The sequence below is a fragment of the Oncorhynchus kisutch genome, linkage group LG22 (genome assembly GCF_002021735.2).
Source record: "Oncorhynchus kisutch isolate 150728-3 linkage group LG22, Okis_V2, whole genome shotgun sequence".
NCBI classification, from domain to species: Eukaryota; Metazoa; Chordata; class Actinopteri; order Salmoniformes; family Salmonidae; genus Oncorhynchus; species Oncorhynchus kisutch.
The window spans coordinates 22,091,324-22,116,433 of record NC_034195.2 but is presented as its reverse complement, the minus strand read 5'-3'; the positions used below and the strand labels follow the sequence as shown (position 1 = coordinate 22,116,433).

Here is a 25,110-nt window from a genome sequence, read left to right as displayed (position 1 = left end):
TTCCTTAAGGTTAATAATATTCTATTTAATATTTATATGCTTTATGTGGTCTTCAAGTAAACATACGGTATGTTATTTAGACATGAATCCTTTTGGGAATGTGTCTGGAAAGCGCTGGCATGCTTTTTAGGAATTTCTTATGCTGAGCTAGTGCTGGGCAGAACTAAAATGTCTCATTTTAATAATTCTCTGTGGTAGCTTATCATGTTTCCCTGTTAGTAATGTTCAGTGCAGAGAATATACACCTAGCAGGTGTTCTTTAAAGATGGTTTATAACGTGTTGTTTAACCACCATATGTCGAGCCGATTGTTTGACTCCTAATGTCGACATTCAAACAAACAGCAAACTACCATGTCCAGCAATGCATGTCTTTCCAAAGGTAGATACCTTAGTAGTAGTATTCTTCCAATTAACTACAATTATTTTTCTATTTTCAGGCGGATCAATGGAATGCTCATTTGTTTAAAAGGGCTAAAGGCAGAGGAAAATTAGCTTCAACGTGCTAATTTGATTATTGAAGTCGAAGTAGATCCCTACAAGACTTTGAGGCTTTGAAGAGGAGAAACAAACAAAATATATCAATAGGTTGAAAGACAGACGGAACATAGTAAACCATTAAAAGGGATTACTATCATTAGCAACAAGTACAGAACACATACAGGGACACTTATTCCTACATTCCCACGCGTATCAGTTCATGTGTCATTCACTCTCTCTGTCTTACTCAAATAGAAACAAGCTCACTACCTGCAATCATGACAGAAAATGTAAGCTCAAGGATGGACACCCCAACCAACATTTCCTTGGTGGGCCCAGGGGACCCCATATCTCAGTCTCTGGAGTACAAGACTGTGGCAGTGTTCCTGGTTCTGCTGGTCTGTGGACTTGGCATTGTGGGTAATATCATGGTGGTTCTGGTGGTCCTCACCACGCGACACATGCGTACGCCCACCAACTGCTACCTGGTCAGCCTGGCCATAGCGGACCTGACCGTGCTGGTGGCCGCTGGTCTGCCTAATGTGTCAGACAGCCTGATGGGCACCTGGGTGTTTGGGCATGCTGGCTGCCTTGGTATCACCTACCTTCAGTATCTTGGCATCAATGTGTCCTCCTGCTCCATTACAGCCTTCACTGTGGAGAGGTAAGTGACACCTCAACTACTGTACCCCATTTACACATCATCAAGTACCAGCCATATACGGTGCATTCAGAAAGTATTCAGACCCCTTGACTTTTTCCAATTGTTGTTACATTATAGCCTCATTCTACAATGGATTAAATAGTTATTTTCCCCTCGTCAGTCTACACATAATAACCCATAATGAAAAAAAAGGGTTTTAGAAATGTATGCTAATTTATACAAAATGTAAAAAACGGAAATATCACATTTACATAAGTATTCAGACCCTTCACTCAGTACTTTAATGAAGAACCTTTGGCAGCGGTTACAGCCTCAAGTCTTCTTGAGTATGATGCTACAATCTTGGCACACCTGTATTTGTGGAGTTTCTCCCATTCTTCTCTGCAGATCCGTACTCCAGGTTGGATGGGGAGTGTCGCTACACCGTTATTTTCAGGTCAATCCAGAGATGTTCGACGGGGTTCAAGTCCGGGCTCTGGCTGGGTCACTCAAGGACATTCAAAGACTTGTCCCGAAGCCACTCCTGCATTGTCTTGGCTGTGTGCTTATGGTCGTTGCCCTGTTGGAAGGTGAACCTTCACCCCAGTCTGAAGTCCTGAGTGCTCTGAAGCAGGTTTTCATTAAGGATCTCTTTGTATTTTGCTCCGTTCATCAATCCTAACTAGTCTCTCAGTCCCTGTCGCTGAAAAACATCCCCACAGCATGATGCTGCCACCACCATGCTTCACCGTAGTGAAGGTGCCAGGTTTCCTCTAGATGTGACGCTTGGCATTCAGGATAAATACTTCAATCTTGGTTTCATCAGAACAGATAATCTTGTTTCTCATGGTCTGAAAGTCTTTTAGATGCCTTTTGACAAAGTAGGCTGTTGTGCCTTTTACTGAAGAGTGGCTTCCGTCTAGCCACTCTACGATAAAGGCTTGATTGGTGGAGTGCTGCAGAGATGTTTGTCCTTCTGGAAGGTACTCCCATCTCCACAGAGGAACTCTGGAGCTCTGTCAGAGTGACCATCAGGTTCTTGGCCACCTCCCTGACCAAGGCCCTTCTCCCCCGATTGCTCAATTTAGCCAGGCGGCCAGCTCTCGGAAGAGTCTTGGTGGTTCCAAACCTCTTCTGTTTAACAATGATGGAGGCCACTGTGTTCTTGGGGACCTTCAATGCTACAGACATTTTTTGTTACCCTTCCCAGATCTGTACCTCAAAACAATCCTGTCTTGGAGCTCTACAGAAAATTATTTTGACCTCATGTCTTGGTGTTTGCTCTGACATGCACTGTCAACTGTAGGACCTTACATAGACAGGTGTGTGACTTTCCAAATCATGTCCAATCAACTGAATTTACCACATGTGGTCTCCAATCAAATTGTAGAAACATCTCAAGGATGATCAATGGAAACAGGATACACCTGAGCTCAATTTCGAATGTCATAGTAAAAGGGTCTGTAGCAGTACCAGTCAAAAGTTTGGACACACCTACTCAATCAAGGGTCCTTCTTTATTTTTACTATTTTCTACATTGTATGGAATAACACATATGGAATTATGTAGTAACCAAAAAGTCTTAAACAAATGAAAATATATTTTAGATTTTTGATTATTCCAAGTAGCCACTCTCTGACTTGATGACAGCTTTGCATACTCTCAGCATTCTCTCCACCAGCTTTACCTTTAATGCTTTTCCAACAGTCTTTAAGGAGTACCCACATATGCTGAGCACTTGTTGGCATTTTCCTGTTTCCTGGTGATAAACAAATGATAGTCCCACTAAGTGCAAGCCAGATGGGATGCCATATTGCTGCAGAATGCTGTGGTATCCATGCTGGTTAAGTGTGCCTTAAATTCGAAATAAATCACAGACAATGTCACCAGCAAAGCAGCCCCACACCATCACACCTCCTCCTCCATGCTTCATGGTGTGAACCACACATGTGGAGATCATCCGTTCACCTACTCTGCTTCTCACAAAGAGAAGACGGGTGGAACCAAAAATCTCATATTCGGACTCATCAGACCAAAGGACAGATTTCCACGGGTCTAATGTCTATTGCTCGTGTTTCTTGGCCCAAGCAAGTTTCTTCTTCTTATTGGTGTCCTTTAGTAGTGGTTTCTTTGCAGCAATAAAAGCCTAATTCGACCATAAAGGCCTGATTCTCCTCTGAACAGTTGATGTTGAGATGTGTCTGTTAATTAAACTCTGTGAAGCATTTATTTCAGGTTGCAATTTCTGAGGCTGGTAACTCTAATGAACTTATCCTCTGCAGGAGAGGTAACTCTGGGTCTTTATTTCCTGTAGCGGTCCTCATGAGAGCCAGTTTCATCATAGCGCTTGATGGTTTTTGCGACTGCACTTGAAGAAACTTTCAAAGTTCTTGAAATGTTCCTGATTGCCTGATCTTCATGTTTTAAAGTAATGATGGACTGTAATTTCCCTTTGCTTATTTGAGCTGTTCTTGCCATAATATAGTCTTGGTTTTTTACCAAATAGTACTATCTTCTGTATACCACCCCGACCCTGTCACAACACAACTGATTGGCTCAAACGCATTAAGAAGGAATGAAATTCCACAAATGAACTTTTAACAAGGCACACCTGTTAATTGAAATGCATTCCAGGTGTCTGTCTCAACCAGCGGGGCAGTATTTTCACTTCCGGATGAAAAGCGTGCCTAAAGTAAACTGCCTGTTACTCAGGCCCAGAAGCTAGGATACGCATATAATTGGTAGACTTGGATATAATACACTCTAAAGTTTCTAAAACCGTTAAAATAATGTCTGTGAGTATAACAAGTGTCACTTGTAAGTGTCACTCCATGTGGACTCTACTGTTTGGTGCGCGTGAACTGGAACCGTTAAAATAATGTCTGTGAGTATAACAAGTGTCACTTGTAAGTGTCACTCCATGTGGACTCTACTGTTTGGTGCGCGTGAACTGGAACGCTTCACGCTTCACTTTGTTTTTATTCGGTATTGGAAACAGTTTATCCCTTCTTAAATTGTATCATTTATTTATGTTTTAGGATACCTGAGTTTGGATTAGGAACGTTGTTTGAAATGTTTGGACCAAGTTTACAGGTAACTTATTAGATACTTAGTAGTCATGTTGGGCGAGTTGGAACCGATGTATTTCTGAATCAAACGTGCCAAATAAATGGACATTGTGGGGATATAAAGAAGGACATTATCGAACAAAAGGACCATTTCTGGGACATTTTGGAGTGCCAACAGAAGAAGATCTTCAAAGGTAAGGCATTTATTATATCGTTATTTCTGACTTTTGTGTCGCCACCTGCCTGGTTGAAAATTATTTTCATGTGTTTGTATGCGGGGCGCTGACCTCAGATAATCGCATGGTCTGCTTTCGCCTTAAAGCCTTTTTGAAATCGGACACTGCGGCTGGATTAACAAGAAGTTAATATTTATTTTGATGCATTACACTTATATTTTCGTGAATCTTGAATATTGATATTTCTGTAGTTTGAATTTGGCGCACTGCAATTTCACTGGATGTTGTCAAATCGATCCCGCTAAAGGGATTGGCGCGCGAAGAGATCACTAACAGGTTCATGTCAAGAGTGTGTAAAGCTGTCATCAAGGCATAGAGTGGCTACTTTGATGAATCTCAAATATAAAATATATTTTGATTTGTTTAACACTTTTTTTGTTACTACATGTTTCCATATGTGTTATTTCGTAGTTTTGATGTCTTCACTATTATTCTACAATGTAGACAATAGTACAAATAAAGATAAACCCTTGAATGAGTAGGTGTGTCCAAACTGTATGTAAATAAGGTATTTCTGTTTTCAAATTTTTATACATTTGCAAAAATGTCTAAAAACTTATTTTGGCTTTGTCATTATCGGGTATTGTGTGGAGATTGATGAGGAAACATTTTTATTTAATAAATTTTAGAATAAGACCGTAACATAACAACATTTGGAAAAAGTGCCAAGGGGTTTGAATGTTTTCCTAATGCACTGTATACAAAAAAATATCTGAATAATTTACTGTATAAACGTCTCTGTAGAACAACATGCCGAAGAGTCTATTATTTGTTCTTCTCCATTTCCAGGTACATTGCTATCTGCCACCCAATGAGGGCCCAGACAGTGTGTACGTTGTCCCGGGCCAAGCGGATCATAGCAGGGGTGTGGGTGTTCACCTGTGTCTACTGCATGCTGTGGTTCTTCCTGGTGGACATCCAGGTAATGAAGGACAGCACCATCCAGTGTGGCTACAAGGTGTCCCGTGACCTCTACCTCCCCATTTACCTCATTGACTTTGCCATCTTCTACGTGATCCCTCTGCTCCTGGCCATAGTCCTGTACGGCCTCATTGCCCGCGTCCTGTACCTCAACCAACTCCCCAACCGGCCCGACGCGGGTACAGTCTCTGCTGGCGCCACCACACTCCGCAGGAGCTGCAAGGAACCAGCAGACGAAGGAAAAGGGGGTCGTCAGGGCCGCCCGAAGAGTGTGCTCTTCTCCAGGAAACAGGTGCGTGTGTCAACGAATATGGAGCACCCTTTATTTTATTTTATGTAACCATTATTTTGACAGAGAGTCATAGCTTACTGAGACCAAATTGTCTTCCACAGAGGAGCCTTGTAATTACAAAGAATATACAAATCACACTAAAAAAAGCAAAACAGAGAGACACAATTCAATCATAGAAAAACACATTCTTTAGTAAAAGGGTCCTCAATCAGCTGTCTGAATGGCCCTAGAGGCACCAAATCCTTCAGTTTCAGAGAGCTTTGGAGATTATTCCACAAGTAAGGTGCAAAAAACTAAAAGCAGATTGACCTACAGTAACTCAGTGGAGATCGAAGGGATCCCCAGTGCTAGCCATCCCTGAGACCGGGTCTGGCAGCTCGGACATTTGTATGTTAACAATGAAGGTACGGTGGAAGTTTGTGCAATGGATCGATTTACAAGACTTTAAAGAAGTCTAGCCTGTTTTCTGATACAAAATATTTTGCCCCACTCAATTTGCCATGTCAGCCAACAATTTTTTGATTTGTAGTGTGTCAGTGTCCTCTACTGTCTCCTTTCTCATTATTTTGTTCAAAATAGTAGATCATAAACACTTTGAGTTTCAATTATTCAAAAACAAATTCTTCACCCGGTAGTGGTTCTGAAAAGTTGTCTATAGTCATTTCCATGTTGATTACCAGAGTTTCTGTCAATGACCTAGAACAAGAATTCGATCAATTGATAAAAAAAAATGGTGTTGCTAAATTAGTCTAGCCAGCTATCTAAACTTGTAGTAATTATGGCCGAATACCAACCGGGCATGCAGGGCACATGCCCAGGGGCCCTGACCTCCAGGGGGCCCCCATTTATTTTGTCACTCTCACTCAGATATCATTCATCAATTCAGATGCCCAGATATTTATAATTGGCATGATCAATGTGGGCACCATCCAATGCAAAAATCATGAGATACATTTTTTTGTGTTTTGAAATATAATATACTTGGTTCAGACCGGATACACCACTCATTCATTCAACCATTAGAAAAAGATTACAATACATACAATATGTTAGTCTTAGCATTAGGCTCTGGTATCTCACTGGCTCATGTTAATTTTAAAGGCCCAGTGCAGTCAAAAACGTGTATTTATATATACAAAAGTATGTGGACACGCCTTCAAAATTTTGTGGATTTGGCTATTTCAGCCATACCCGTTGCTGACAGGTGTATAAAATCTGGCCCAGAGCAGTGCGATCACCATAGTCAAATATTGACAGTAAAATGGCCTTACTGAAGAGCTTAGTGACTTTCAAAGTGTAGTGGAAATTTCCTTAATTACCAAATGATGAGAGAGCAAATCACACACCAGTCAGAGTTATGCTTAATCTTCACCTTTAATAATAATTAAGCTTTTGCAATAGCATTTTGACTTTGAACAGTTCAGTATCTCTAATGAAAAGTTGAGAGTGCTCAACATACTGGGATCCTTTATAGCAAAGATCCCCCTCCCCTAGACGACATGACAAACCACAGGTCTTAGGAACTTACACAAAGAAAGACATTACTTCAGAGAGGAATATCTCCTAAAGTCTCCTAAACAATGCTCTTATCTCGTCCTTGGTACAAAATGGTACCAAGACATTACCCCCACCCAATAATATATATCAAATTGTCATTTTAGATACCCAATCCTAAATACAACCAATTCTGGACAAGCTCACGGAGAGGAAAGTGAGCTTCTAGGTCAGATAGGGCAACGAGAGAGGGAACATAGAATGGTTCCAGACACTGCCATCCTCCTCTCCCCGATGGGAAACGTAGGGAGTGACTGGCACACAGACACAGTGGAGCCAAAAGATAATTGGTTCCCCATCAATCATCCCTTCACATGGTTTAAAAGATATGTTTACACATGATGACACCTTGACCTCTCCCCTCTCTGCGGCCCAAGCAACTTAGTCTTGACAGAGAACAGATAATTGCAAATGGCCACCACTATAGTACAACAAAATACATTCTTATGAGAAATAACTCATAAGCATATCATGAAAATAAAACATCGTATCTATGTTACCCAACTAATTCTGATTAATCCCCAACAAACGTGACACCATCATAGGATGCCACCTTTCCAACAAGTCAGTTTGTCACGTTTATGCCCTGCTAGATTTCTAGCCGCCCCATGACAAAATGCGTAGAATTGCTGGAAAATAGATAAAACAAAGTTTTCCAGCTAATTTGTGTTTTCTTTATGTATTATTTCTTACATTGACAGAAAATCTTACATTGATGAAAATCTTAAGTGTTATTACATACAGCCGGAAATAACTATTGAATATCAGCGCGATGTCAATTGACAATTTACACTACGACCAGGAATACGACTTTCCCGAAGCGCATCCTTTGTCCGCACCACCCAGGGCATTTCAACTGATTCCAGAGGCCGACCCAAAACAACAGCGCGGAGAAGATGGAGACAGAGCGGCCTTCTGGTCAGACTTCGGAGTCGTGCACACCAACCACCACTTCCGAGTATATTACTCGCTAATGTCCGGTCTCTAGATAACAAGTTCGACAAAATCGGGGCAAGGGTTGCTTTCCAAAGAGACATCAGAGATTATAACATACTCTGTTTCACGGAAACATGCATATCCTCTCTCGGGATATGCTGTCATAGTCAATGCAGCCACTGGATTGTCAGTGCGTCACGTCGACAGGAATAAACATCAAGCCGACAGGAATAAACGACGCATGGTGTAATTGTAACAACATACAGGAACTCATGTTATTTTGTCCACCTGACCTAGAATTGCTCACAATCAAATGCAGACCATATTATCACCCAAGAGAATTCTCTTAGATTATTGTCACAGCCGTGTATTTCCCCCTTCAAGCCGATACCACAACGGCCCTCAAGGAACTTCACTGGACTTTATGCAAACTGGAAACCATATATCCTGAGTCTCCATTTATTGTAGCTGGGGATTTTAACAAAGCAAATTTGAGAACAAGGCTACTTAAATTCTATCAGCATATCGACTGTAGCACTCGCGCTGGAAAAACACTGGACCACTGTTACTCTAACTTCCGTTATTCGCTGAGTGAGTTTTTATAAGGAAGTGTATATGAGATGGTGTACCCACTGTGACTACTAAAACCTGCCCAAACCAGAAACCATTGATAGATGGCGGCATTCACGCAAAGCCACCACATTTAACCATGGAAAGATGACTGGGAATATGGCGAATACAAAGAGTATAGTTATTCCCTCTGCAAGGCAATCAAACAAGCAAAATGTGAGCACAGAGACAAAGTGGTGTCGCAATTCAACAGCTCAGACACAAGATGTATGTGACAGGGTCTAGAGACAATCACGGACTACATAAGGAAGCCAGCCACGTCACGGACACCGACATCTTGATTCCAGACAAACTAAACACCTTCTTTGCCCCCTTTGAAGATAATACAGTGCCACCGACATGGCCCGCTTCCAAGGACTGTGGGCTCTACTTCTCCGTGTTAACACTCGCAAGGCTGCCGGCCCAGACGGAATCCCTAGCCGCGTCCTCAGAGCCCGGGTAGACTCAAATCAAATCAAATCAAATGTATTTATATAGCCCTTCGTCCATCAGCTGATATCTCAAAGTGCTGTACAGAAACCCAGCCTAAAACCCCAAACAGCAAGCAATGCAGGTGTAGAAGCACGGTGGCTAGGAAAAACTCCCTAGAAAGGCCAAAACCTAGGAAGAAACCTAGAGAGAATCAGGCTATGTGGGGTGGCCAGTCCTCTTCTGGCTGTGCCGGGTGGAGATTATAACAGAACATGGCCAAGATGTTCAAATGTTCATAAATGACCAGCATGGTCAAATAATAATAAGGCAGAACAGTTGAAACTGGAGCAGCAGCACGGTCAGATGGACTGGGGACAGCAAGGAGTCATCATGTCAGGTAGTCCTGGGGCATGGTCCTAGGGCTCAGGTCCTCAGAGAGAGAGAGAAAAAAGAGAGAATTAGAGAGAGCATATGTGGGGTGGCCAGTCCTCTTCTGGCTGTGCCGGGTGGAGATTATAACAGAACATGGCCAAGATGTTCAAATGTTCATAAGTGATCAGCATGTTCGAATAATAAGAAGGCAGAACAGTTGAAACTGGAGCAGCAGCACGGCCAGGTGGACTGGGGACAGCAAGGATTCATCATGTCAGGTAATCCTGGGGCATGGTCCTAGGGCTCAGGTCCTCCGAGAGAGAGAAAGAAAGAGAGAAGGAGAGAATTAGAGAACGCACACTTAGATTCACACAGGACACCGAATAGGACAGGAGAAGTACTCCAGATATAACAAAGCCCCCCGACACATAAACTACTGCAGCATAAATACTGGAGGCTGAGACAGGAGGGGTCAGGAGACACTGTGGACCCATCCGAGGACACCCCCGGACAGGGCCAACTGGCTGGTATGTACACGGACATTTTCAATCTCTCCCTATCCCAGTCTGCTGTCCCCAGCTGCTTCAAGATGTCCACCATTGTTCCTGTACCCAAGAAAGCAAAATGACCGTTTATTTTTAATTCACCTTTATTTAACCAGGCAGGCCAGTTGAGAACAAGTTCTCATTTACAACTGCAACCTGGCCAAGATAAAGCAAAGCAGTGTGACACAAACAGCACAGAGTTACACATGGGATATAACACAATAGAAAAATCTATATACAGTGTGTTCAAGTGTAGTGAGATTAGGGAGATAAGGCAATAAATAGGCCATAGTGGCAAAATAATTACAATTTAGCAATTAAACACTGGGGTTATAGATGTATAGAAGATGAATGTACAAGTAGAGATACTGCGGTGCAAAGGAGCAAAAAATAAATAATAATAATATGGGGATGAGGTAGTTGGGTGGGCTATTTACAGATGGGCTGTGTACAGGTGCAATGATCGGGAAGCTGCTCTGACAGCTGATGCTTAAACTCAGTGAGGGAAATATAAGGCTCCAGCTTCAGTGATTTTTGCAATTTGTTCCAGTCATTGGCAGCAGAGAACTGTAAGGAAAGGCGGCCAAAGGAGGTGTTGGCTTTGGGGATAACCAGTGAAATATACCTGCTGGAGCATGTGCTACGGGTGGGTGCTGCTATGCTGACCAGTGAGCTAAGATAAGGTGGGGCTTTAACTAGCAAAGACTTATAGATGACCTGGAGCCAGTGGGTTTGGTGACAAGTAGGAAGTGAGGGCCAGCCAACGAGAGCATACACATCGCATTGGTCGGTAGTATATGGGATTTGGTGACAAAATGGATGGCACTGTGATAGACTACATCCAATTTGCTGAGTAGATTGTTTGAGGCTATTTTGTAAATGACATCGCCGAAGTCAATGATCGGTAGGATAGTCAGTTTTACAAGGGTACGTTTGGCAGCATGAGTGAAGGATGCTTTGTTGCGAAATGAAGTGTTTTGAGAGACTAGTCAAAGATCATATCACCTCCACCCTACTTGCTACCCTAGACCCACTCCAATTTGCTTACCCCCCCAATCGGTTTACAGACAATGCAATTGCCATCACAATGCACTCTGCCCTATCCCATCTGGAAAAGAGGAATACCTATGTAAGAATGCTATTCATTGACTATATCTCAGCATTCAACATAGCACCCTTCAAGTTCATCATTAAGCTTGAGGCCCTGGGTCTCAACCCCTCCCTGAGCAATTGGGCCACCCCCAGTTGGTGAAGGTAGGAAACAACAACTCCACTTCGCTGATCCTCAACACTGGGGCCCCACAAGGGTGCGTGCTCAGCCCCCTCCTGTATTCCGTGTTCACACATGACTGCATGGCCATGCACGCCTCCAACTCAATCATCAAGTTTGCAGACAACACAACAGTAGTAGGCTTGATTACCAACAATGGCGAGACAGCCTACAGGGAGGAGGTGAGGGCTCACGGAGTGTGGTGTCAGGAAAATAACCTCTCACTCAACGTCAAAAAAAGAAAGGAGATGATCGTGGACTTCAGGAAACAGCAGAGGGTGCACCCCCCCATCCACATCAACGGGACAGCAGTGGAGAGGTGGAAAGTTTTAAGTTCCTCGGCATACACATCACAGACAAACTGAAATGGTCCACCCACACAGACAGTGTGTTGAAGAAGGTGCAACAGTGCCTCTTCAACCTCAGGAGGCTGAACAAATTTGGCTTGTCACCTATAACCCCCACAAACTTTTCCAGATGTACAATTGAGAGCATATCATCGCCTGGTACGGCAACTGCACTGTCCACAATGGCAGGGATCTCCAGAGGGTGGTGCGTTCTGCAAAATGCATCACCGGGGGTAAACTACCCGCCCTCCAGGACACCTACAGCACCCGATATCACAGGAAGGCCAAAAAGATCATCAAGGTCAACAACCACCCGAGCCACTGTTCACCCCACTACCATCCAGAAGGCGAGTTCAGTACAGGTGCATCAACGCTGGGACCGAGAGACAGCTTCTATCTCATGGCCATCAGACTGTTAAACTAGCCCAGACAGGCTGCTGCCTACATACAGACTTGAAATGATTGGCCACTTTAATAATGTCACTTTAATAACGTTTACATATCTTGCATTACTCATCTCATATGTATATACTGTATTCTATACTATCTATTGCATCTTAGTTTATGCCGCTCTGTCATTGCTCATCCATATATTTATATATTCTTATTCCATTCCTTTACTTAGATTTGTGTGTATTAGGTATTTGTTGTAGAATTGTTAGATATTACTGCAGTGTCTGAACTAGAAGCACAAGGATTTCGCTACACTTGCAATAACATATGTTAACCATGTGTATGTGACCAATAGAATTTGATTTGATTTAGAGTTTCCCCGGTCAACTGTTAGTGCTGTTATTGTGAAGTGGAAACGTCTAGGAGCAACAATGGCTCAGTTGTGAATTGGTAGGCCACACAAGCTCACAGAAATGGACACCAGAGTGCTGAAGCGTGTAGTGCATATAAATCTTCTGTCCTCAGTTGCAACACTCAATAACGAGTTCAAAACTGCCTCTGGAAGCAACGTCAGCACAATAACTTTTCATCTGAAGCTTCAATGAAATGGGTTTCCATGGCCGAGCAGCCACACACAAGCCTAAGATCACCATGCGCAATGCCAAGCATCAGTTGGAGTGGTGTAAAGCTCACCACCATTGGACTCAGTGGAAGTGGAAATGCATTCTCTGGAATGATGAATCATGCTTCACCATCTGGCAGTCCGACGACGAATCTGGGTTTGGTGGATGCCAGGAGAACGCTACCTGCCCGAATGCATAGTGACAACTGTAAAGTTTGGTGGAGGAGGAATAATGTTCTGGGGCTGCTTTTTATGGTTTGGGCTAGGTCCCTTAGTTCCAGTGAAGGGAAATCTTAGCTACAGCATGCAATGTCATTCTAGACAATTCTGTGCTTCCAACTTTGTTGCAACAGTTTCAGGAAGGCCCTTTCCTGTTTCAGCATGACAATTCCCCCATGCACAAAGTGAGGTCCATGGTTTGTCGAGATCGGTGTGGAAGAACTTGACTGGCCTGCACAGTGCCCTGACCTTAACCCTATCTTTCACCTTTGGGATGAATTGGAACACAAACTGCGAGCCAGGCTGTTAAAGCAGCAAAGGGGGGGACCAGCTTCATATTAATGCCCATGAGTTTGGAATGATATGTTCGGCGAGCAGGTGCCCACATAATTTGGGTCATGTTGTTTACATACAGTATATATATTATATTATGAGGTTGAAATAATACTGTGAAATTGTAAAAATTTAGATAATGCCATTTTAGTGTGATGCATGAAACACAACAAGAATCTCACTGCCAATAGGTACTCATCACAGTGGGAGGTTGATCCTTCTCTTGCTAGAACAAAAACAATACCTGCTGCGTGCCGTCCCGGTAGCAACATACCTATTGATTCTCCTAATAGAATCACAATTCTCGTTAGTGGCCAACAACTTGACTTTGAGCCAAACAAACCCATACATAGGGGAGCCCCCCAAAAAAGTGGGCACCTCCATACATCCACTGATGAGCCAGTCACACTTCATATGCAAAGTATGCTATGGGATGGTGGCTACTGCCACCTTCTAGTTTGGAGTATTTTAACAAGGTTGAGTGGCTGACGACTTCCAAGGTTTTTGCGGTTTGAACACAAAAGAGATTGATTGCCAACACTTTGTTCAGTGGTGCTAAGTACTGTTGACAGGCAAATGTTTGCCAACACTACCTGTGCGTCTGAGTTTTATGAGTCTATTGACAAGCTTTAAGTCTGAGCCTTAAAGCTTGTGCTTCAATCTAAGTAATGTATTCCAAAATGGCAATCAAAATTCGCCAATTTAAGCTAGAGATACCAGTTTTTTTTGCAATCCACCGTATCCGCCTTTGTCAGACTCCCTCATCTGCGGTGGAAGGTGGTCAAGCTACAGATGATGTTCGTCAGACCATGAGACATCCCGAAAATCAGTCTTCTCATCAAAATGTCTGTAGCATCCAAAATGTTTGGCCTACAAACTACTATGACCACTCTATGGAAAGAAGAGACTCTCATGAACACAATACTATTTTCTGTTTTGCTCCACGACTCCCAAGAAGTTGTTACCGCCGATGTGTCAACTTCTGTCTGTAGCGTACAAACTTTTAATACCACACTATGGAAAGGGGAGATTATCACAAATTATCACAAATACGATGGTGTTCTCTGTTTGCTCTATGACCCCCACAAGTTTCACGGGACTCGTCTGAAGGTAACTGGCTGAATCCCGGGCGATTCCTTTGGACACCACCGCCTGTAAGGGAATGGCCTCGGGATACCGGGTGGCATAGTCTACGATTACCAGGATGTACCGGTGTCCTCGTGCTGTTTTTACCAGGGGTCCCACTATGTCCATGTCAATGCGTTCAAAGGGCACCTCGATGATCGGTAGGGGGGACCAGTGGGTTTCGGAAGTGTGCCTTTGGGGCAGTCATTTGACACTCCGGAAGCTGCGACAGTAGTCTTCCACGGCCCTCCTCATCCCGAGCCAGTGGAACAGGGTGGCGATCTGTTCCCGGGTCATCACCATTCCCAGGTGCACCCCAACAGGTGGGTGTGGGCCAGCTGAAGAACAGTTCCCACGTACCATTGGGGTAGCAGCAATACCTCTCGAAGTTCCTCCTGTTGGCTTGACACCTGATACAAAAGGTTATTCTTGATTTGGAAATGGGAGTATCGCCAGTCACTCACCCCCGGAAGTAGCTGTCCATTTCCTGCTATCACTTGGGCTGCGGCGACTTTCAAGTTAGTGTCCTCCCACTGGGCCGTCCCAAATTGTCCCCACAGTTGGCCCCCAGAGGGTGTCTCGACTGGCCCCTCGAAATCGAGGAGAGGGAAGCTGAGCTCTTACTCCCGTGGTTCCCCAGGAGGGTCGGGTTCCGGCACCCCCTGACTCCGACTCCAGACCCGTAGATACAGGTTGGTCAACTGTTTGCTTCCGGGCCGCACAGGAGATGGGTCATCCTCGCTCTCGTCTCCAGACTGCTCGTACCTTCTTCCTCAGTTCGTGCCCCCACAGGGCCACGAACAGTGGACAATCTCGTCCCACTAGGAGAGGTACCGGCAACTCTGGTACTGCACCCACCATCATCTTGCATTTCCCTTGTGGCATCACGATGTTGGCCCATACGGTTGGTTACCGCTTTGTGTCCCCTTGAACAGAGGAAATGGACATCTCCCTACCACATTCAGTCTCCTGGTTCAGCAGGCTCATGGTTACGAGGGTAACCAGACTTCCAGAGTCTAATAGAGCTTCCGTGTCATGTCTCCACCACTTGTTGTAGCAGACCAGGGGGTTGGGTCAAAACGTTTACACAGATCAGACACAGACAGAGTAGGATTAGCTCAGCTTCAAAGGTCTTCTTCTTTAAGGGGCTCCTCTGTCCTCCACTCGTTACCTGTATTAATGGCACCTGTTTGAACTTGTTAACAGTATAAAAGACACCTGTCCACAACCTCAAACACTCACACTCCAAACTCCACTATGGCCAAGACCAAAGAGCTGTCAAAGGACACCAGAAACAAAATGGTAGACCTGCACCAGGCTGGGAAGACTGAATCTGCAATAGGTAAGCAGCTTGGTTTGAAGAAATCAACTGTGGGAGCAATTATTAGGAAATGGAAGACATACAAGACCACTGATAATCTCCCTCGATCTGGGGCTCCACGCAAGATCTCACCCCGTAGGGTCAAAATGATCACAAGAACGGTGAGCAAAAATCCCAGAACCACACAGGGGGACCTAGTGAATGACCTGCAGAGAGCTGGGACCAAAGTAACAAAGCCTACCATCAGTAACACACTACGCCGCCAGGGACTCAAATCCTGCAGTGCCAGACGTGTCCCCCTGCTTAAGCCAGTACATGTCCAGGCCCATCTGAAGTTTGCTAGAGAGCATTTGGATGATCCAGAAGAAGATTGGGAGAATGTCATATGGTCAGATGAAACCAAAATATAACTTTTTGGTAAAAACTCAACTCGTCGTGTTTGGAGGACAAAGAATGCTGAGTTACATCCAAAGAACACCATACCTACTGTGAAGCATGTGGGTGGAAACATCATGCTTTGGGGCTGTTTTTTTGCAAAGGGACCAGGACGACTGATCCGTGTAAAGGAAAGAATGAATGGGGCCATGTATCATGAGATTTTGAGTGAAAACCTCCTTCCACCAGCAAGGGCATTGAAGATGAAACGTGGCTAGGTCTTTCAGCATGACAATGATCCCAAACACACCGCCCGGGCAACGAAGGAGTGGCTTCGTAAGAAGCATTTCAAGGTCCTGGAGTGGCCTAGCCAGTCTCCAGATCTCAAATAGAAAATATTTGGAGGGAGTTGAAAGTCCATGTTGCCCAGCAACAGCCCCAAAACATCACTGCTCTAGAGGAGATCTGCATGGAGGAATGGGACAAAATACCAGCAACAGTGTGTGAAAACCTTGTGAACACTTACAGAAAACGTTTGACCTCTGTCATTGCCAACAAAGGGTATATAACAAAGTATTGAGATTAACTTTTGTTATTGACCAAATACTTATTTTCCACCATAATTGGCAAATAAATTCATTAAAATTCCTACAATGTGATTTTCTGGATTTTTTTCCCTCATTTTGTCTGTCATAGTTGAAGTGTACCTATGATGAAAATTATAGGCCTCTCTCATCTTTTTAAGTGAGGTAACTTGCACAATTGGTGGCTGACTAAATACTTTTTTGCCCCACTGTATATTAGGCCGTATTATTTTGCCATTTTAGGGGAAACACTTGAATGAAATACAGGCTTACTACTTCTAAGTCTCAAACGCCCCCAGGAGACAAACGCACAAGGAACACAATTCAAGCTTCAGCAAAGGACAACAGAAAACACACCTCTTTTAACAGGGAAATCATAATGAGTAAAAAGGACACACCTGAGTGTTGTTAATGTCTCTTGGATGTTCTCTGCTGCCCTCTGGTGACAGGTAGAACCATGACACTCTAACGCAGTTCCACCTCTGACACCGCCAAAACTGCTTTGCGGATGTCGGCTGGCGTGGATCTGATAGAATCTAGCCCAGTCATTCAAAAGTATACAGGAGTATACTTCAGACTTCCAATGAATAAAAGGGCAAAGAGTATCTGTTGGAGAACTGAGACTATAATCATCAGTTGCACTTTATAATAACACCATGTGCTAAAGCATTTATAATGAATTTGTCAATTATTTATCATGATAGTAATCTAGTTATTCACGCATTTATAAACAACTTTTAAAGTATTTAATAATGATTAATAACATCACTCATAAGATGTTCAGGTCCTTATAAACCATTTACTTACCATTAGTTAAGTCGTTTTATGTGTCCTCATCTAAAGTGTGGGATATTTATACGTTATAAATTCTTTATAAATGTTTTGAGCGGCCAGTGTAATTTCTCACAAAAAGATGGACATGCCATTGGTAGACATTCTAGCCCCGACCTCAACCACATCGAACACCTTTGGAATTCATTTGAATGCCGACTGCGAGCCAGGCCTAATCGCCCAACATCAGTGTCCGACCTCACTAATACTCTTGTGGCTGAATGGAAGCAAGTCCCCGCAGTAATTTTCCAACATCTAGTGGAAAGCCTTCCCAGAATAGTGGAGGATGTTATTCTGTAGCAGCAAAGGGGGGGGGATCAACTCCATATTAATGCTCATGATTTTGGAATGAAATGTTCGACGAGCAGGTGTCCGCATACTTTTGGCTATTTAATGTATCAATGGTTAAACAACAAGCACACAATACTGAGGGGGTGAATTGCAACCAACAGGCAGAATGTAGTGCTGTGCTACGCTTTACTAACGGATTTCTTAAAAAGCTACTACTGGGAGATTACATGCACCTGAGTGTTAAAGCAAACTTGCTTGCAACAAAGTGACTCCCCTGTCAAGGTATTTTGGTACTTTCCTTATACACTAGCCTATGCCAAAGTCCCCACATGAGTTGCCGCTGTCGGCTCCTGGCTTATGTTCGTCGCATCTTTGATATTTGCCTCTCCAAAGGTGAGGCATGATGAGGCTTTTTATCAGCGGTATTGACCTCACAATAAACCAGATTAGAGTAACTGCATGACAGCTTTGTGGTGCTGAAACATGAAGCGGCAGCCGCAGCGCAATCAATAAGAGGTAGGCCTACCTGTTTAACAGACTAAATTATGGACTGTCCACAGATTTGTCAGCCAACTCCTCCAATAGTGTCACCACTCTTTAAATACCTCTGTGTCCATGAAGAGCTTGATGTGTTAAGTTAAAACCAGTGCTTGAATGTGAGGGTATGCCATAGTCTATTTCTGTTAAAGAAAATGGCAAAAAGCAAACCCCTGTTTGTTAGCTTACATTTTTGAAAAACGAAACCGGATTCTGATTGTATAAAGCAATCTATAATGACGCTTTCCTCCGCAATACTTTACGCTAGAAATTAGCTGCAAAATGCACAAGAAAGATGCAACTCCGATCACAGGAGGTTGGTGACACCTTAATTGGTGAGGACAGGCTGATGGTAATGGATGAAGAGTAATAAGTGTAATTGTATCAAATACATCAAACACATGGATTACATGTTGTTGATGCCATTCCATTGGCTCAGTTCCATCCATTATTATGAGCCGTCATCCCCTCAGCAGCCTCCACTGACTCCGATGCATATTGGGATATCTTTAGCTTGTCTCTATGAAATTCAGAGGCTGAGCTACGAAGATCTATAGTTGAGAAAAACATAAAAAATACTTTGCTTGGGAAGTAATAGTCCTATGTTGCTATCAGTTGAGCTATTCACCTTCTGTTAAAAAGGTGTTTAACTAGAGTCGATGTGTGCGCCCACGGGGATAATGAGGATGAGGATAATAAAAAATCCCCATCAAAATCTCTGTTTATGTTAGAGGTTTCTATATTCTTGCATGGGCTGCATCTCAATCCACAGCATTTCAATCTGGGCTCCCGGGTGGCGCAGCGGTCTAAGGCACTGCATCTCAGTGCAAGAGGCATCACTGCAGTCCCTGGTTTGAATCCAGGCTGCATCACATCCAGCTGGGATTGGGAGTCCCATAGGTCGGTGCACAATTGGCCCTGCCGTGTCCAGATTTGGCTGGGGTAGGCTGTCATTGTAAATAAGAATTTGTTTTAGCTGACTTGCCTAGTTAAATAAACGTTACATGTCGGCCTTCCGCAACACATATTGGCATTTATTGTCATAACTCATGTACTGGAGGCAGCTCTGCAGAGGGGTCACTAGTTGGAACAGCCACAAAGTCATAAATCTGATTTAACCCAAACCTTAACCACACTGATAACCCTAAGGCCTAACCCTAACCTTAAATTTAGACCAAAAAGCAAATGTTTGTTTTCATTCATTTTTATGATAATAGCCAAGTTTGGAGCTCAGTTCTGCCTCCAGGTCAAGGTTCATGACAATAAACATCAACCTGCTTCTGTACCTGCGGTGGAAGGTGACAGAGCTACATCTGTGCTTGTCAGACCAGGTGACATCCCGAAAAACCAAATGCTTTGGGATAGCAACTAATATGACCCCACCATTCAAAAAGCTGAGACTCTCACGAACACATAGGCCTACATGTAGGTTGAATTGCACTATGACTCAAGCCTCGTCTTTAGGTAACCGAGTACGGGGCAGAAACATGAATGAAAGTGAATAGAGCATTTCAGTGTCAAAGGTATCCGGGTCAATCCACAGTAAAACATATATCCTTATACACTGAGTGTACAAAACATTATTAAAATCATTTCTCTGGGCTAATAGCATTAAGTCTTAATTCAAAGTTTCATCCAATATACAGTTGAAGTCGGAAGTTTACATACACATTAGCCAAATACATTTAAACTCAGTTTTTCACAATTCCTGACATTTAATCCAAGTAAAAGTTCCTGTTTTAGGTCAGTTAGGATCACCACTTTATTTTAAGAATGTGAAATGCCAGAATAATAGTAGAGAGAAGGATTTCTTTCTTTCATCACATTCCCAGTGGGTCAGAAGTTTACATACACTCAATTAGTATTTGCCTTTGCCTTTAAATTGATTAATTGGGCCAAACGTTTCGGGTAGCCTTCCACAAGTTTCTCACAATAAGTTGGGTGAATTTTGGCCCATTCCTCCTGACAGAGCTGGGGTAACTGAGTCAGCTTTTTTAGGCCTCCTTGCTCGCACACACTTTTTCAGTTCTGTCTATGGGATTGAGGTCAGGGCTTTGTGATGGCCTCTCCAAAACCTTGGCTTTGTTGTCCTTAAGCCATTTTGCCACAACTTTGGAAGTATGCTTGGGGTCATTGTCCATTTGTAAGACCCATTTGCGACCAAGCTTTAACTTCCTGACTGATGTCTTGAGATGTTGCTTCAATATATCCACATAATTTCCCTTCCTCATGCTGCCATCTATTTTGGGAAGTGCACCAGTCCCTCCTGCAGCAAATCACCACCACAACATGATGCTGCCACCCCCGTGCTTCACAGTTGGGATGGTGTTCTTCAGCTTGCAAGCATCCCCCTTTTTCCTCCAAACATAACAATGGTGATTATGGCCAGACAGCTATTTTTGTTTCATCAAGGAGGACATTTCTCCAAAAAGTACGATCTTTGTCCCCATGTGCAGTTGCAAACCGTAGTCTGGCATTTTTATGGCGGTTTTGGAGCAGTGGCTTCTTCCTTGCTGAGCGTCCTTTCAGGTTATGTCAATATAGGACTCGTTTTACTGTGAATATAGATACTCTTGTACCTGTTTCCTCCAGCATCAACACAAGGTCCTTTGCTGTTGTTCTGGGATTGATTTGCACTTTCCGCACCAAAGTACATTCATCTCAAGGAGACAGAACGCTTCTCCTTCCTGAGTGGTATGAAGGCTGCGTGGTCCCATGGTGTTTAGACTTGGGTACTATTGTATGTACAGATGAATGTGGTACCTTCAGGCATTTGGAAATTGCTCCCAAGGATTAACCTGACTTGTGGAGGTCTACACATTTTTCTGTCTGATTTCTTTTGATTTGTACATGATGTCAAGCAAAGAGGCACTGTGTTTGAATGTAGGCCTTGAAATACATCCACAGGTACACCTCCAATTGATTCAAATGATGTCAATTAGCCTATCAGAAGCTTCTAAAGCCATTACATACATTTCTGGAATTTTCCAAGCTGTTTAAAGGCACAGTCAACTTAGTGTATGTAAACTTCTGACCCACTGGAATTATGATACAGTGAATTATATGTGAAATAATCTGTCTGTAAACAATTGTTGGAAAAATGACTTGTGTCATGCACAAAGTAGATGTCCTAACCGACTTGCCAAAATGATAGTTTGTTAACAAGAAATTTGTGGAGTGGTTGAAAACATGTTTTAATGACTCCAACCTAAGTGTATGTAAACTTCCGACTTCAACTTTATATATATTTTTTATTGATACCTACAGGTGTCCTAAAATTCTAAATGATCCATGGTATGACCATCTTAAAACAATTCCATATGTCAGCTTAGTGGAACCTCCCCCTGTCGGGGCTCTGTCTGCGGTGTAAGGGTACGTTTTGAAAGTAGGCTACAATGCTTAGGCTCATACGAGGTCTCACATAGGCTACAAAATTCCTTTACTAGAGACATTGGTGATTTTATCTAAATTATTATATTATTGTCATTAAATAGAGTAGGTCTATTAATTGGACCGCCGACTATTAGCTCAGAATAATGGTGGTATAAAAAAATTATATTCTGCTAATGTCTTCAGTCATGTAACAAGACTGGAATTGCATGAATATGCCGAGATCTGGCATATTCAGGCTGGTATGGCCATAAGTGTCTCGTGTGATTTCGGAAGCTAAGCAGGGTTGTGCCTGGTTAGTACTTGGTTGGGAGACTGCTTGGGAACCCCAGGTGCTGTAAGCTTGCTGTGACATGGTGAGGTGAAGAGACCAGATGAGGAATCAGTGGTTAAAGATAACATAGTACTTTACTTAGAAATGGTAATGGAAGGATCACAGTAACACTGGGAAAACAACAAACACTAAGTCTCAAACTCGCTCAGGAGACAAATGCACATTCCACACAATTCAAGGTTCAGCAAAGGATAATAGAAAACACACTTGTTTCAACAGGGAAATCATAATGAGTAAATAGGACACACCTGAGTGTCGTTAATGTCTCTAGGGTGGCCTCTGCTGCCCTCTGTGGACAGTGGAACCATGACATAGAGCTGTCAAATCCACAAATGACGGACATTGACATTGTTTGGAACAAAACTACACCCAACTTTATATCCTTCAAATCCCATGCAACCACGTAAGTTCATGCAACCACATTACACGTTATATTGTCTACACCTCGATTAGACTGATAGGCTATAAATACCTCCATCGAAATTAACACAACACTGTCATTATTTCTATACTTAATAGAGCCTACACTTTATATTGCCCTTTTGAACTTCTAACGTGGTAAGGATAATAGGAAGGGAGTGGTTTTTGACACACGCAGCCGCTCACTGATTTGTTAGCTCATACACCTCCAAGAGCACCAAAACATGCGGTTGTCAGCTAACTCAGGTTAACGCTCGATCTGATTGCATCGAGGCCGTAGTATAAGTATATGATTTTTGACGACAATCTCCCAATGTACCTAATAAGAAAGGATGCTGCAAAGGGTGACTCTTTCTGCACTATTAGCTAGACCAGTGATTATCATTGTAGTGTATCCAAAGGTAAACTGGAGTTCTGTATTCAACCTAATGCAAACCTGAAGCTGTCTGTTTTGTTTTTGGCTTCATGTTGATAATCCCTCTACTGGTGATGCGTTAAGTGTCATCATCTCACCATTGGAAAATTAAAGCTTCCACCTCCCTACTTCTCTCGCCTCAATTAAACACTTTGTTGTATCATGAATTTCTTTATTTCAACCAGGATTGCTGTCAATGACTGCTGTTTAACAAGCGTACTTGATCTCGAATAGCATTAAGCTTAAATAGGTCATGTATGATAGGTTTATCAACTGCCCCTCTTTTGTGCAGGTTACCGTTTTTGTTCTGGAGGCAGCTCTGCAGTGTGGTCACTAGCTGGCACAGCAGCAAAGTCATAAAATCTGATTTTAAACTTAACCTTAACCACACTGCTAACCCAAATGCATAACCCTAACCTTAAATTAAGACCAAAAAGCTCATTATTATTTACATACATTTTTACAATAATAACCAATTTTGACTTTGGAGCTGGCCCATCTAGCGGAAATCGCTCAGTTCTGACACAAGGACAAGACTTATCCCAATAAATGTCAACCTGCCTCTTTTGTGTTGCCATGATCAAACGTAGGAAGACTAAAAAAAGGTGTCCATGCTTCAACAACACATGTTTAAAATTCATACAGACAGAAAGGTGAGCAGGGGATAAAAGAAAGCCTGTGCCATTGTTTGGAAGTGATAAGGTTAATGAGTGGTGGTTACGGTGGTTCTTTCCATCTGTCTCACCGGGGTTCTGGAATGTCTGCCTGTGTGCCGTCACCATGGTCACAAAGCCAGGGGCTGAGTGATCATACAGTACTCTCTCTCTGATTTATTTGAGGATGTGCCTAGCTCTGTTCTCCCTAAGTCACTCAGGGCAACTGGGGCCTCTTAGACCCAATCCACTCTGGCTGAGAGGGGCCAAAGTGTGTTTGTTTGCTTAAACCAAGCCTCACACAGATAAATACCAAATTGTGTTATAATGATACTGCAACACGTCTTCCCTGGTCTCACCTCTCCTGTCTCTCCCACAGGTCACCAAGATGCTGTCAGTGGTGGTGATCCTGTTCGCCTTACTGTGGATGCCCTACCGGACCTTGGTCCTTATTAACTCCTTCGTTGACACACCTTACCTGGACGCCTGGTTTGTACTGTTCTGTCGGATTTGTATGTATGCCAACAGTGCCATCAACCCTGTAGTGTACAACCTGATGTCTCAGAAGTTCCGTTCAGCATTCCGCGGGCTCTCCCAGTGCCAGAGGCTGGAGGCTCACTGTACACTCTCCATGAACCAGACCGGCTACAGCATGGCCAGGGACCCACGCACCTCCCAACAGACTAGCAACGAGACCAAACAGGGGGCAAGGAGAGTGACCTGCACTGACACAGTGACAGAGTGGCAGAGCAAAGACACCTCCTCAGCCCAAGAGAGGAAGGATCTGCATCACCTGAAGGAAGAGAGGAAAGACACAAGCTTTGGTGAGATCAACTCCACACCTGGGCAATCTGAGACCAACTCCACACCTGGGCAATCTGAGACCAACTCCACATCTGGGCAAACTGAGATCAAAGCCACACCTGGGCAACCTGAGATGAGTGAGGCAGGAATTAATCACACAGTGCTGTAGATAAAGCAAGCTTGTTTTAACATGAGTAAGTGAGTATTCTTCGTTCGCCAATCCCCAAAAAATGTGGTAACATATCAAGCCCAAAGTGGGTCCTGGGCATTATACATCTAGGTATATACAGTAATTCTTCTTTTAATTTGAGTTGTTGAAGGATGATTTGAGTAACATGAGGACGGTCAATTTCTCATTTGGGTTTCGAGCTGAAAAAGTTTAAGAACCCCTGCTTTATGGTATTGCAGGATGCATTAGAATGGAAAAGTAATCCATTAATTACCCTTGAATAAGCACTATCACCTATTGCAGAATGAAAAGATTCAGGCAATTAACAGTATTATAATTTAGGATTCTGGGTGTTTGGCTGATCGTAAAAACCATCATCAACACCTAACTCCTCTGCAGAGTGTTATGGGTCACTCCCAAGGATCACTGCAGGGCTACTCTGCTCTTGTTAGTGCATTTCATTAGGTACGCTTCTCATTAGGTTCTTATACTCAGAGGGAAAGAGGAATAACATGATGTTAAGAGAGAGAGCACTAACTGCCTTTAAAGGGCAATTTCACCACTTTTCAACCTAATTTTTATTATCCCAAG

At 43.2% G+C, this 25,110-nt stretch overlaps 1 protein-coding gene across 1 annotated transcript; it reads left to right on the top strand.

The window, feature by feature from the left end:
- Window positions 1-756: 756 nt before the first annotated feature.
- On the top strand, window positions 757-24,789 carry trhr2 (thyrotropin releasing hormone receptor 2). The gene is made up of 3 exons (XM_020455624.2): window positions 757-1,142; window positions 5,215-5,638; window positions 23,926-24,789. Exons 1-3 carry the CDS (start codon window positions 757-759, stop codon window positions 24,517-24,519), a joined length of 1,404 nt encoding a protein of 467 aa, XP_020311213.1. The 3' UTR covers window positions 24,520-24,789.
- Window positions 24,790-25,110: the final 321 nt, after the last annotated feature.